Source organism: Haliotis asinina, chromosome 14 (genome assembly GCF_037392515.1).
Source record: "Haliotis asinina isolate JCU_RB_2024 chromosome 14, JCU_Hal_asi_v2, whole genome shotgun sequence".
NCBI lineage: Eukaryota > Metazoa > Mollusca > Gastropoda > Lepetellida > Haliotidae > Haliotis > Haliotis asinina.
This window is the reverse complement of record NC_090293.1, coordinates 43,332,183-43,348,266: the sequence shown is the minus strand read 5'-3', so window position 1 is coordinate 43,348,266 and position 16,084 is coordinate 43,332,183. Positions and strand designations below refer to the sequence as shown.

General features: G+C 38.9%; 1 protein-coding gene across 1 annotated transcript in view; it reads right to left on the bottom strand.

The window, feature by feature from the left end:
• Positions 1 to 3,642: 3,642 nt before the first annotated feature.
• The window catches only part of LOC137261695 (uncharacterized), a 34,498-nt gene continuing 22,056 nt past the window's right edge, over positions 3,643 to 16,084 (bottom strand). The window contains exons 3-5 of the mRNA XM_067799473.1: positions 6,522 to 6,663; positions 5,621 to 5,783; positions 3,643 to 4,682 (exon numbers count right to left, since the gene is read on the bottom strand). Coding sequence (XP_067655574.1) covers positions 4,554 to 4,682; positions 5,621 to 5,783; positions 6,522 to 6,663 — 434 coding nt within the window. The 3' untranslated portion in view covers positions 3,643 to 4,553. The remainder of the gene's footprint in view (positions 4,683 to 5,620; positions 5,784 to 6,521; positions 6,664 to 16,084) is intronic.

The window sequence follows — 16,084 nt, the reverse complement described above, 5'->3', positions numbered from 1 at the left end:
TTTCACGACTGAATGTATGACAGTTCGGCAAAGAATATTTATGCCGTAGTCAGTAAGTCTGTTCTTACACCGATTTGAACAATTTTCCAACAATCACGACAGGTAACACCACAACTGTCCTTCAAATATTTCACCTCTGAATCAATCTTGGGTCTTTGTCGACGAATAAACACTTTAACTACCCGATTCCCTACCCACCCATACACCCATCCGCCCCTCAGCCCTTCACCCTCCTACAATTCTTCGGTAGGTGAAGCGTGTCAGCATTGACAAGTGATTATGAAAATGCAGTCATACGCATCTGACATTGAATAGGCTGCGTTCTGAGCTAAATAAAGGGTCAGATAAGGTTGTAAATGCCTAAATATGAGGTACGTTAAGGCAAAATGCGGAATGAATTCAGAAAGGCGATTGCACTCTGGTAGCAGCGAGTACATAAGTGGAGGTGACCGTGCGTGTGCATGCACACGCGTGGAGGGATCATTGCTTGTAGCTATAGCTCGATGTAATATAGCTTTTACTTTGTTCTAGTGGTGGTCACGTTAAAGACCATATAGTTACAATCTGCGAAGGCCACCTCTGGTGTCCCTCGCCGTAATATTACTGAGATATTGTGAAAAAGACGGCGTAAAACTGAACTCACTCACGCAATTGTATTAAAAGACTACGAAACGTTTCGTTTTCTTTAATGTTAAGGCGAAAAGACATAACTGACACAGACCAACGGGTAGAATACAGAGTATCTATTCACATATCACTTTCAGCAACACTTATCAATGTGTCCATGGCGACAGATGTGGAAACACGAATAAAAAACAACACTTTTACACAATTAGTGTACGAATAGCAAATGTTCCTCCACTTTTAGAGTCCCTACCAGCAACAAAAAAGGGTGGCATTAAGACATAGGTGATATTTTACTGAAGCAATGTCGCTACAAAAGAAATAGAAAGGCACAAACGCATGGACCATTGTGCCATCTCGAGATAAGACTGATTGGCAATGAAGGGTGGACGGATCATACAAGTTTACACAAGGTTTGAGGAGTTGTGGAGAAACTAGTACCTTTGCACATAGCTTTTGCAAGTGAAAACAGGTGATTGTTTAGGCGAAAACACTAGTTTCTTGACATGTGATTTACACGCGTTCCAATGCGTACACAAGAAAAAGTCAAATAGCTCACTTCTGTATCTTCTTTCCAATCCACAATTTTGTGTTCACAATGGACAGGTCACTCTAAGAACACTTGTGACATTATGTTTACCTAAGGTGTAAAAAATCTGGGAAATGCATTCACTTTCATATGTTCTGTGGAATACCCAAAGAAACAAATGTGCTTGTTCACGACGGATACTGATTGAGAATATCGTGTGATGAACTAATTGCTGAAGTTTTAGAAAAAGAAAACAAAAAAACCACATAAAATAATCCTATTGCTAACATCATTGTCGAACTAATTGCTGAAGTTTCAGGAAAGGAAAATAAAAACAAAACATATAAAATAATCCTATTGCTAACATCATTGTCGAACTAATTGCTGAAGTTTCAGGAAAGGAAAATAAAAACAAAACATATAAAATAATCCTATTGCTAACATCATTGTCGAACTAATTGCTGAAGTTTCAGGAAAGGAAAATAAAAACAAAACATATAAAATAATCCTATTGCTAACATCATTGTCGAACTAACTGCTGAAGTTTCAGGAAAGGAAAATAAAAACAAAACATATAAAATAATCCTATTGCTAACATCATTGTCGAACTAATTGCTGAAGTTTCAGGAAAGGAAAATAAAAACAAAACATATAAAATAATCCTATTGCTAACATCATTGTCGAACTAACTGCTGAAGTTTCAGGAAAGGAAAATAAAAACAAAACATATAAAATAATCCTATTGCTAACATCATTGTCGAACTAACTGCTGAAGTTTCAGGAAAGGAAAATAAAAACAAAACATATAAAATAATCCTATTGCTAACATCATTGTCGAACTAACTGCTGAAGTTTCAGGAAAGGAAAATAAAAACAAAACATATAAAATAATCCTATTGCTAACATCATTGTCGAACTAATTGCTGAAGTTTGTAGGAAGATAAAATATAAAAAAAAACAAAACATATAAAATAATCCTATTGCTAACATCATTGTCGAACTAACTGCTGAAGTTTCAGGAAAGGAAAATAAAAACAAAACATATAAAATAATCCTATTGCTAACATCATTGTCGAACTAACTGCTGAAGTTTCAGGAAAGGAAAATAAAAACAAAACATATAAAATAATCCTATTGCTAACATCATTGTCGAACTAACTGCTGAAGTTTCAGGAAAGGAAAATAAAAACAAAACATATAAAATAATCCTATTGCTAACATCATTGTCGAACTAACTGCTGAAGTTTCAGGAAAGGAAAATAAAAACAAAACATATAAAATAATCCTATTGCTAACATCATTGTCGAACTAACTGCTGAAGTTTGTAGGAAGATAAAATATAAAAAAAAACAAAACATATAAAATAATCCTATTGCTAACATCATTGTCGAACTAACTGCTGAAGTTTGTAGGAAGATAAAATATAAAAAAAAACAAAACATATAAAATAATCCTATTGCTAACATCATTGTCGAACTAACTGCTGAAGTTTCAGGAAAGGAAAATAAAAACAAAACATATAAAATAATCCTATTGCTAACATCATTGTCGAACTAACTGCTGAAGTTTCAGGAAAGGAAAATAAAAACAAAACATATAAAATAATCCTATTGCTAACATCATTGTCGAACTAACTGCTGAAGTTTCAGGAAAGGAAAATAAAAACAAAACATATAAAATAATCCTATTGCTAACATCATTGTCGAACTAACTGCTGAAGTTTCAGGAAAGGAAAATAAAAACAAAACATATAAAATAATCCTATTGCTAACATCATTGTCGAACTAACTGCTGAAGTTTCAGGAAAGGAAAATAAAAACAAAACATATAAAATAATCCTATTGCTAACATCATTGTCGAACTAACTGCTGAAGTTTCAGGAAAGGAAAATAAAAACAAAACATATAAAATAATCCTATTGCTAACATCATTGTCGAACTAACTGCTGAAGTTTCAGGAAAGGAAAATAAAAACAAAACATATAAAATAATCCTATTGCTAACATAATTGTCGAACTAATTGCTGAAGTTTCAGGAAAGGAAAATAAAAACAAAACATATAAAATAATCCTATTGCTAACATCATTGTCGAACTAACTGCTGAAGTTTCAGGAAAGGAAAATAAAAACAAAACATATAAAATAATCCTATTGCTAACATCATTGTCGAACTAACTGCTGAAGTTTCAGGAAAGGAAAATAAAAACAAAACACATAAAATAATCCTATTGCTAACATCATTGTCGAACTAACTGCTGAAGTTTCAGGAAAGGAAAATAAAAACAAAACACATAAAATAATCCTATTGCTAACATCATTGTCGAACTAACTGCTGAAGTTTCAGGAAAGGAAAATAAAAACAAAACACATAAAATAATCCTATTGCTAACATCATTGTCGAACTAACTGCTGAAGTTTCAGGAAAGGAAAATAAAAACAAAACATATAAAATAATCCTATTGCTAACATAATTGTCAACCAGGATGCGTGGTCATATTCGTAGGTGAGCTAGCCTGATTGGCTGTTGCCTTAGACAGATCGCTGATCTTAGGTTAAATTGGACTGGTATTAAGTGTTTAAGTGAATTGTTATTTATCGACGAATAGGTCGGGTAACATCTAATTGGACTAGTATTAAGTGTTTAAGTGAACTGTCACATATCCACGAATAGGTCGGGTAACATCTAATTGGACTAGTATTAAGTGTTTAAGTGAACTGTCACATATCCACGAATAGGTCGGGTAACATCTAATTGGACTAGTATTAAGTGTTTAAGTTAACTGTCACATATCGACGAATAGGTCGGGTAACATCTATTTGGACTAGTATTAAGTGTTTAAGTTAACTGTTACATATCCACGAATAGGTCGGGTAACATCTAATTGGACTAGTATTAAGTGTTTAAGTGAACTGTCACATATCGACGAATAGGTCGGGTAACATCTAATTGGACTAGTATTAAGTGTTTAAGTGAACTGTCACATATCCACGAATAGGTTGGGTAACATCTAACTGGACTAGTATTAAGTGTTTAAGTGAACTGTCACATATCCACGAATAGGTCGGGTAACATCTAATTGGACTAGTATTAAGTGTTTAAGTGAACTGTTATATATTTATCCACGAATAGGTCGGGTAACATCTAATTGGACTAGTATTAAGTGTTTAAGTGAACTGTCACATATCGACGAATAGGTCGGCTAACATCTAATTGGACTGGTATTAAGTGTTTAAGTGAACTGTCACATATCCACGAATAGGTCGGGTAACATCTAAGTTGAACAGTCGTATCGAAAATGTATTCGCACTTGTCTTGAAAGAATAACCATCAATAAAAATATAATATATTCTCTTTTCTCAAACGTCCTTTTATCACAGATACATTTTTCAGACGTGCTCTCTTCACGTCAAAGTTGTCACTTCTGTTTTGAATGCCGACGACGCTTCCGGTGATGGCGTCCTCATAGGTTGTGTTTCTTCCATGAAGTCAAAGTCACGCTGTATTGGGGAAACGCTGTCGTTCGACTTTTTCTTCCTGTGAAAATTAATTCAATCTTCAACCATTGTCTGTTTAATAACCCTTCACAAAAAGTTGAACTCCCTTTTCAGTTTACGATCGAAAACATTGGGAGATGTTTCGGAGTCAATCAATTTTGATATGATGATAATGAATGTTTTGAGAGTTCATCACCACTTACACTTCCTTATGATAATAATTGTTTGTACAGTAATTTCTTTTGAAAGATGATTGGTTTGTGTTATTTTCAACCCATGCACGTGCATTGAGGTAAATACTGCGTTGTGCACGTACATTCCATGCGTTGTGTTCTCATAAGGTAGTAATAAAGAGAAATGGTGGTGTGTTCATAAGATGTCTGTGTTTGAAATGTTTGAACATGTTCATGCTTCCTATCCAGATTGACAGTTCATGTTCGTTTACATTTCTAAGAGTATACAACCGTTATATTTAAAACGAAAAGGGCGCAGTCCAGTCAACCAAATATGGATGATGCTCAAAGAGTACCGTGCAATATACATAGTCCTTCCAAATATGTACCGTTTCTGCGTAATACAAAATAACAGCAGTACTATTCAGTTTTGAGTTGATTGTATACGAATGTAAATGTTCGGGAACGGGAACACACGCTGGTGTTGCTGTTTCACCAGCTGCCTCACCTGTTGCAGAGTTATGTCCCTTTGATTTCAGGGTATTGATACAATGAATATTCTAGATTGAATTAGATTACACATGGTCTTCGTAGTATTTCATGAGGAACTCGACTAATACTTTTTTTACCACAAAATCTTGTTCCCTGATATACCAGGGACCCCAAAATAAAATTGTCCCAGGACATGGTAGAAACTCTTGATAATTACATCAGGTAAACAGTTCACAGGGCAAAGTGCTTCAAAGGAGCAGCTGAAATAAATACAGTTTGTGTGACATGAAATCCCAGATTACTCAATACTTGCCCAAAGCTTCTGATTCCAAATCGTCTAGCCATGTGGTCGACCGCTAGACGCATGGTGGGAGACTCCCAGTAGTCCCCCTCCCTCGAGAAGTAGTAATAGACCAGTGCGAAACACATGATTGTCAGAGCCATGAACCCCCACAAGATCAGCTGGTCATTCCTGAAACAAAAACAGGAAACATAAAACATAAACAAAATTAAAAACGCATTCGTTTGTGTTTTTTGCTCAAGGAGGCTCTCCGCACCACTCTGCAAAGGCCATTTATGCAGCGCTGAGCTCCGCGCGGAAGGTCATGCCCTGATACCCATGATAACCCAAGTTGCACATGAGGCGCTAGAAAGTATGTAGTTATCTGCATTGTCCTATATTGAACCAAGGGAGCGTACTCTGGAATCGTTAAGCTACCAAGAGATGCGAGTGGAATGTTAATGCGCTACATTTATGACAATGAATTAGATTACATCAAGGACCCCATCGACAGCATCCTTTGTCTAACGGACAAACAGTCTAAGTGAACAGCGGAAGGTTAAGTGACTAACTGTTGCATGATGTTTTTGTTTGTCCAACGATGGTTTTGTTTGTACAATGATGGTTTTGTTTGTCGTTCTGATCGGTGGCCAATACGTTTGTGTGAGTGGGGTTCGCACGTTAGTACGTGTAGTACGTTATCTCAATTTGCCAACGTAAAACAGATTATATAACCGTCTTGGTCCAGACACAGACACAAACGTACAAGCACAGGCACGCACGCAGGCACACAGTCGCGCAGACAGGCACGCATACTCACATACACGCACTCATGAACGTCGCAATTAACTTGCAATAACCTTACAGGCGATGTCAGACACTTCATCTAAAAAAAAAATTAAAACCCCACACTGTGTCGTCTGTACATACACATTTCTCACAGTCTCTGCCTGGCAACAGGTATGCGTGTTATCCTTCTCACAGCACAACGGAAGGGCTGGGTCTTTGCAGTAGTACAGGTTGCCCTCGCGATGACCGAGAGACTCGGCACGGAAACACAAGCCATTGTTATCTGAAATACAGCAAACAATGAAAAGTCGATTATAAAACGTCAAAAATTAAATGACATTCTCACAAAATCGAACTGAGTAAGATTATGTTGTAGATTTATTTCACCATAACCTGATCCTCCTGTCCATTAAATCATATTCAACAAAAAAATTAGAAGTGATCCCGTATCATTGATGTCAATTTTGCCCACGCACGCCTGCGGTTTCCTGATTGGTTGAAAATAATTGAGAGGGGAATGGTTCTATCATTGCTCTGAAAAAGTAGTTGATTTCGTGTTTGTTCCTACATTGTGTTAATTAGCTGAGTAGCTATTTATGCTGACATGTTTATATATTTAAGCTGACTTCAGTCTGAAAACTTGAGTGCGTGAGCGAGTGAGCGAGATTAAAGAGGGACTCCAGAAATGGATTTTCTAAACTGTACCCTTCTGGGGAATGGAACCAAAGTCTTCAGCGTTACGAGCGAACGCTCCAATCACTAGGCTCCCCTTCTGCCCCAGTAAACTTAACTTCATTTAAACCACTTTCGTAAGGGGCCAGTTCCATATCCGATTCCTCGACCGTTTTGGACTTCAGTTCCGTGACATTTTGTTTGCGTGACATTTTGTCAAGAACGAACTGAATTTGTACTCGGAGAAGATGAAACTACCATCGCCGAAAAGTACTTAGGGTCACATGCAGCCAAGACATCAAACATGATGTCACTTATTCATGATACATAAAATGCGTTTCTGATTACGAAAAAACAAATAAACAAAATTATTAGCGCATAATCGCAAAATCAAAAGTGCAATATGTCGTACTCGGGTTTACCGCCCTCGAAACGAAGCAGCCGCGAGACCGAACCCAGTCAGAGCCGGTGGGTGTACTGTCAAGTGTACGAAGCGTCTTCATTGGCCACTAGTTCATTTGCCGATACGTTTAGCCGGGTCATTGGTTATGGCGTATAAGCCCGATTGTTGTTAATTTCAATTTGGATGTGGTCAGTGATTGAAGTTGTGCATTGCATATTAGCAGACAAATGGGTGTGTATAAGACAGACATTGAGTTTTCTCTTTACAGAGTCTTCTTAACTTAATCAGCATGTTTTTCTTTCTTTCTTTTTTTTTTCGATGTAACGTGTAGATTATTTACTTGTTTGTGTACACAACCAAGATTAGACTACTGGTCACGACCTCATACTCCGGACAGGCATACTGATTCAAGCTCCGCGAACCTATTCATTGCGCATGCATTATGAGCGCAGCGCAGTATAGCTGTTGAAACCACTTTTTTCCCAGTCCTAAGGGGAAAAGTAGTGAATCGTTTGAACTCTGGTGTCGCGGGCTTTTGTTTCATAGCGTTTTTTTCGTTTGTGTTTTATTCAAATTTACAGGTTGGAATGGCATTTTTGATGATTTGTTTGGGTATGAGCATACCGAAATGGATCAGAATCTGCAAAGTTGAGTTATAGGTTGCATGTGACCTTTAAGAATATAGAAATGAGGACATCGCGGTCATCATCCAAGAGACAATAGCAGCTATACAGGGGATGTAACTAGACTAATCGCTGAAGAGTGTCTCATTAATATAATATGAATGTTGTATGCAGAGATGAACCCGTGAAGGTCCGGGTTAGAATATTGATTTTCAGTTGTAAGAGGGGACTAACGGGATCGGGTGATCAGGCTCGCTGACATGGTTGACACAGTCTAGTCATGGGTTCGATGCTCATGCTGTTGGTCACTGGTTTGTCTGGTCCACACTCGATTATTTACAGACCGCCGCCATATAGTGGAAAATTGCGGATTGTGATGTAAATTGAACTCAGTATTTTCACGATAAATTGTTAAACAACTTATTTTTAACTATTAGGACTAAAGTCCTGCAAAAAGCTCAAAAAGTTGGCATGATGTTTTGATTATGATCGGTGAGCATGTTTGCTAATTCATCGTTTTGCTTTTGAGCGAAAGGGACTATACCAGTAAACAGTCGATTCAGAACAAGTACAAAACAGTTGCGTTTTTCATGCTCAGGAAAAAAATCATGCAAATTATTATTCGTTAAGAACGTGGATATCATTCTGTTAGCGGTAATATCGAAACAAACCCGTAAATTGTGACAAGTATTTTAATATATTTTGCATGAGAAGTTTATTTACGAGAAGCCTGCCCTAAGCCTTAATGCACATCCTGTTGACTAGTTATCGATCAGTGCGTGCTCACTCAGGGTGTTCGGAAACAGTGCGACAGTCGAAACTGTGTGTTTGTTATATCTGTGTCATAGACATATATTGATAGAACGAATGCATTTTACGACAAATGTTTTTTTTCTGAGATATTCCCATGGTTACATAGACGAGTCAACCTGACCTAACACCGCTGTGACTACCTTTGGATTTTCCTGAGAGAAAGAAGTGTTGTCTTTCGAAATAGCTGACTCCTCTTTGTCCGATTTTAATTTGTTCTTTGACTTTTCCCATGGCCACACATACCCAAATTATTTACTCCGATTTCTCTTTACATGTCTTGACTATTCTCTGAATCAATATATGTTGTCATATGTTGTTATATGAATCAATGCATTTTTAACATAATGTTCATAGACAAGAGGACGAGTCTTATGCATGTAACACAGTGAGTTGACTAATTGATTAAGCGGTCCACCTTTGCTTCGAGTTCTATGTCCACCTGAAGACGAGTCCTATGTAAACTTCAGCTTTTAATATCAGTCCTGTGGTCCGAAGCCAGCAAGAAACCAGTTGTACCCATAGCCTCTGCTTTCTCCAGGTCCTTATGGCTGACAGCTTTTTTCATCCTCACTAACTAAAAGTACGTATTTTTTCCATGTTAAAATAGAGGGTCTACAGATTCTGACTGATCAAGATCCACAACATGTTGTGGTTCTGGGTCCTCATGGGATGGGTTACCGTCAGCACTGATGACACATCTGGTCTCACCTTAAGCAAGTGAATGTGTTTACAATCATCTCTGTTCATCCGGCAGTGAATGGGTACCCGATGGGATAGGTCATGTGAGCTTTAACTTTCTACTGCTTAGTAAATACGCTTTGTAAATGTCCCATATTATTACTTGTCAAACAATCATCATACCGAATACGTCTAACGCGTCTATTTCTTTCGACAAACTTCACAAAAGCCCGGCGCCTTGTCAATCAAATTCTATCTCGCTCGTTATAGCAAGCCGATGTCATGCACTCTTAGCTCACCGTTACATGAAAGTGTTGTGTAGGTACCATCGCCCCATGATTTCTTGTCTGACTACCGTAATAACGTCAAGGAACTCCACGTTGTTATCGACAAATGACCTGATGGACACCATCTTAAACTTTGCAGTTTGCTATGAGTAGATGCCAAGTGTAAACGTGAGTACGGATACGTGTTACGGATTCGGTAAAAGGACAACCAGAACGGACAGACGCGTTTGCGGCTTTAGAGGTAAACACTTCAAAGGTCATTAACAACGACTACCGAACGGACGTGTGGTTGCCAGCATCATTCAAAATGGACAAATGCACTGATGGAAAAGTAAATATTTTTAAAGAGATAAAGCGACGATTTTTAATATTAACATCGGTGTATTTTCCTATCACAGTTTCAGTGGGGAAGATTTCATTTTATTTGCACTGGGAGAATCGATTCATGTCTTGAGCCCTTCTCGTGTCGTCATGATGCATGCCGTGGCACCTTCCTGTAGCTTCTGTTCCATTTTATTCGATGCCGTGGGTTTCTGATTGTCGTGCTTAGTTAATCAGCAGAATCCATATCAATAGTTTCAATAACGTTTCGATAACCGTGGATTTGTGATGTTAACCGAGGTCGCTAATTCATTGAAGCCATGGACGCATAGTGGTGACTTTTGGGCTCGTCATTTTTTCTGAAGTGTGACGTTTGTTGAAATTATGAGCAAGTGACTGTTGATTATGACCAAAGGGAAAGAGATATGTTAACTCTTGATGAATGGTTCGTGACCAGACCGTTGATGATCGGCTGGACTGCCAGTTGTCGTCTCCGTTTTTCTGCTCTGAGTGTTTACTGAATGCAATAGACAGACAAAGCAGGTGCACTTACCATGATCACAACCATTACTAGTAAGACAAAAAGTCTTAATGGAATAATTGTCAGTGATAAAGGAATACTTGTCAGTGATAGCAAATGCAAACGCGCACATAAAATAGCGGATGTTGAAGAGTTGCCTCCTTTGGTTGTTGACACACAGGGCGGGCTCGAACGTTCGAGACATTTCGGGATGAGTCAGTTATCATGAGACTCTCTGTACCTACATTTACCAAAACGACTGCGATTGGAGACTTGTGGCTGATATACTTGCCACATCACCACGTAACACCTGTCTGAAATCGACAAATTCCATCTGGCGTAAAACAATTCTCCTGATTGAGAAACGGACATCTTTCAGGATTTTAGAATTGAAAACTTCTAGTCATATCTCTTACGTATGGCCACTGACACCTGTTCGACCCAAATATATATCGACCTAAATAATCATGTACTATGATTTGTTAATTATTCAGCTATCGCAAACAGTCATTTGTGGATTTCAAAATGCTGACATGTACGAATCGATCTGTCGGTTAAAAGATTAATTTCAGTTGGGAAATAACATCATTACAATCGAAAGTGTCTAAAAAAACCCTGCATTTTCTGTACAATATATGCTGATAAAATGGAGATAAAATGGTGACAAAGTGAAGATAAAAATAATTGATTTTCTGTGGCAACTGACACATAGATAACAACATATCGTGATTATTGTAGGGTGTTACAATGTCAAATTACAATGTGAATATTGCATCTTTGTTTGTAAGACACGTGACAGGTTTTATGTTACACTAACACATTGACCATCGGTCTGTTGTACCAGATCTTATGACTGATAAAGGGAGAAACGCTATTTACCGCTCATGACATGATAACACAGGCACAGGATGGAGTTACACATAGGGTTGCTATCAGGATTGTGACATTTACTGTTTCCAGAGGATTGCAATTTCCTGTTTGCACTTTGAGATTGTTGAAAGACTGAAGATAGAGTTCCTTGGTTTAATTGGATTTGATCCCGAGACCCTGATGTTGTGAACCGATGTGTGAACGAGATCAAAAGGGCGGGGACATTGTTGGTCCGGAAAATAGGGATGTTTCCGGCTTAAAGGAAGTTTCCAGGATTTGTCAATATCTGCAATTTGACCTTCGATTCTTTACTTTTAAAACTGGTAACACATAAGAGTCATCTTGGAGGATTCACTGAAGCAAGTAAAGGCTTAGTGTAGGACCTGAAACAGACTGGGATAGCCCGGATCGACACATACTACGCACTTGTTGAACAAAGATAAGGTCAAATGAAACAGGGTTAAACGGTTCAGTATTTCTTTACTTAATCACGCATGCGGTTGTCTGTACTAGTCTTGTTTGTATCGCTGACGATGTAGCTGTGCATGTTTTGCACAAATTTGTCTTATCAGGTCAAAGCGACGTTTTCTCCTCTGAGTATACTGAGTTTGAGCCTGACAGTGTCCACATTAAATACCGTGTTGCAGATTGTTTGTTTGTTATACAGGACATGAAGAATCACATGTTTGTTTGTTTTTATTTTTTTTATTTTGTTGTTTGTTTACAACAAATGGTTATGGTGAACAGGAATGACATGCTCTGACTTCTTAGTCAGTGTTACCATCCTTGCGACAGTATTTAAAACTCGCAATTTGTTAAGTTTCTGCTTTGCTGCTCCAGACAGTAGGGAATTACAAAATTCTAGCCGTGACGCAATTATCAACAGCAGCAATGTGGCAGTAGAGTTCTTTGTCAAGCACTTGCAAACATTACCAATCTTCCCGAGGACAAGAAAGATGGTTTTGGTACGATTGTTGACATGAGACTCAGGCGAAAGATCCAAGTCGACACTAACCCCAAGATTCTTGACCGCAGACGACAGGGGAACACGACTGTCTCCAAAGTGGAACCTCACCTGTTCAGTCTTGCCTGCTCCGTGTAACTTTTGTTATCACCTCTCGGACACGTGCGTCCAGAGATGTACTGTGCATGGGTTCAGTGCGTTACAAGTGGACTTCATTTCGACCAGCAGCTCATTGTAAAGTGCGAGTCCAAAGATAGTTCTGATGTAGAGAGTGTTTGGCTTTATCCTACTCGTCCACTGATATACCATGCCGCTGTTTGGCAAGACATTCACCGACATGGATCCATGCCATATGTATTATGTCTGTGAATGTCTTTCTCTGAAGTATTCGTCCACTGAGATTCCAAGTTGCTATTTGACGTGGACGTCCCACCCATATACATTATACTAACTGAGGATCCGTCCCTCTCCTTATGGTCAGTTAGGACCTTCGAAGTTCTGTGTACACCACCTGTGTTGAGGATTAAGAATGAAAGGAACGTCTCGTCTCACAGGAGCGTCTATCACAAAGGAGCTTGAACGGCCAGGCTCACTACTTTGGGAGTGTGCAATCGAATCCTTAATGCATAGCCACAATAAGAGACAAACTAGTACACGTCATCTCTTCTCCCCGCTCTGCAGACCAGCATTGATTTATTGGGCAAAGTACAAAGTTATCAGTGGGTGAACAGAACTTCTTAACACTCGCCTGATACAGACACTAGCATCTAAACCGAAATCAAAGAACGTTAACTCTATCTTCAATGATACTACAGCTCTAACAAGCCAACATCAACCTTCTGCCTCTGCACTAATCAAGCTCTTCTACATGGCTGTAGAGAAAAACTAAATAAATATACGCTCACGACATAAGTATATTTCAAAGCGGGGATGAGCACCTTATTTCTCAAGAACATACGAAATGTTTCAAGTTTCATGCATCAAGTTTAATCACTCTAGACATGACATGCGGCTGTGTGATAGGTGAATAGATGTTATAAGGGATTCTTTTGTTTCATAAGTTGTCTTTGTGGGAACTTGTGGGACACTTGTGATAAGTTGCGTCGTAATCGTGATCCCGATCTTTATTGATTGACATCCTTCAGTCCACTTCAAAGGGACGTTCTGAACTCAACTAAACATCTTATCAATTATTTTGGAAACTCTTTTATGTCCCAAGGATCAATACACCGCCTCTTTTATCTCATCACTGCGTTGTAGATCTGCTAACAGGCTGACTGTATCCAAGTTCTTTGAAACTTTCCCTCTCTGTGTACATGTACAAAAACAAGTATGTACTTTATCTAGGTAAGAAACAAAATCAATCTTATTCCGCTGAGTTCTGTGTTGTTGGCTTGTTGCATATCAACACAAATGAATTAAGGAGAAGCCATTATCTGAGAGGTCGGTGTTTGTTCTGAGCATTTGTTTCGTCATTGCCAAGCAAGTAAATGTAAGCTTTATCACGGATACACGATTACACTTTTTTTTAAAACCGCGTGCTGTTGACGTTCGTTTCTAATCACATTTCCAGTTAGGTGATGAGAACAGAAACGATGATGGTAACGCGAATCTCTATTCTGTCGCTGTAACGAGTCGCAAATTACCATTGCGCATGACGTTTACAACGTGTTCCACGGAGATAAGCAAGTAAATAAACATCTGTGAACAAAACCCGATAACGCGCAACCCTTTTCGATGCTCGGTTTATTTGTTTGTCAGCTTCTCATACTTCCACTTCTAAGATCAGATATATCAGCCTCGTGAACATGTTTAGCTGTCAGGCCCCTTTCCAATCGCAAATACACAACAACAAACAAAGAAATAATTATATGAACTATTTTCGAGATTCTTAAAAAAGGATTTCATATCCATGCACGCACATGCACAGGCCGGCACACTTTCCTGCTTTCGTAGCACCCACTAAAATTGTCACGAACGTGTATACGGAGCATTAATGCAGAAAATATCGGACGATTCGTTAGGAGCATCACAGCTGGTCAGATATTGAAACAGCGACGCCCGGTACATAACTATGAAGGTCAAAATGGAAACACCAGTGATTACGTCAGCGGTCAAACCAAAGGTCATATCAACCGTCAACTGCGAGAAACATAGAGACCTTGCATTTCAAAGGTCAAATTCAGGAAAATTAGATGTCATGCATGACAGAGATCAACCCCGAATTAGAGATCAACCGCGAAAAAGAAGTTATAATGTCAAAGGACAACCGTAAGAAAAACAGAGATCACCGACAAGGACACTGCAATGTCAAAGGTTAACCTCGAAAAAACTAGGGATCAGGGCAGGGTGAAAAACAGTGAAATACCGCAGCTCTGCAGTCGTAAAAGGGAAAGACGGCCACGGACAACGTGCAGAGGGTACGCTACCCCAGCCAACATTATATCGCAACTTTGAAACCTTCATCAACTCACCCGTGAAGATTCGGGGTAGAATAGGTCTTCAGCAACCCATGCTTGCCACGAAAGGTGACTAACGGGATCGGTTCCCAATTGTGCAGACCTATGCTCATGATGTTGATCACTTGATTGCCTTGTCCAGACTCGATTATTTACACATATATGGCTGGAATATTGCTGTGTGCGGCGTAAAAGTAAACTCACTCACTCACTAACCTACATCAACTTGTGCTTGAATAAACGTGCGTTCACCACACCAGTATAATTGATTCACCCTCACTTTGTCCCATCATATAATTCCAGATATTGTTCACCTTTTTCACGGATAGAACCTACTACACTTACGCCTGTGAAGTACAAAATTGCAAGTCTGCCCCGTTTGTCCGAGATCACACGGCCGACCCACGCAGAAGCAAGGATGAGAGTAGATCTGTACCCAACGACGTGTCACCGCATCCACACAACACAGATGATGAAGTGTTGATCGATGTCACTCCCGATGTTACAGGATGTAGGACTCAAAAAATGAAATCCTGGAAATTGATTCTGATGGGATGTGCGTGAGCTTGGATCGAGTCCCAGGATACAGTTACGTAGCTGAACCTCGTTAAACCACAAAATGCGGTTACACCGGACATTCCGGAGATTACTTTTACAGGCCATGTTCCGTAAGAAACAACAGGTAATTGAGAAATATGTTAATCCAGTCATTTGTTCACGGACCAGTAGGGACGAATTAACAGCATCTTGTTACAACAAGTGAGAGGCACCGAGACTGAAAAACTACCCAATATGTGGAATTTGGGAAGAACGTGTGCATTAAGAACGACTGAGTTATTGATTGAATGAGTACGGTTTTACACTGCTTTTAGGATCCGTCAAGCGTTTCTGTTCTCATCACCGTCACACCAAGAGACACAAGAAATGGCTTTTCACGCATTGTACCCTTGTGGAAGATCGAACCCAGGTTTTCGACGTGTTGAGCAAACGCTTTATCTACATGGGTACCCAAATGCAACAAAATAATCACGAAACCATGAAAATTCAAACGATGGCACATATGCAGTAGTTATGAGCACATTAATGAATAATTT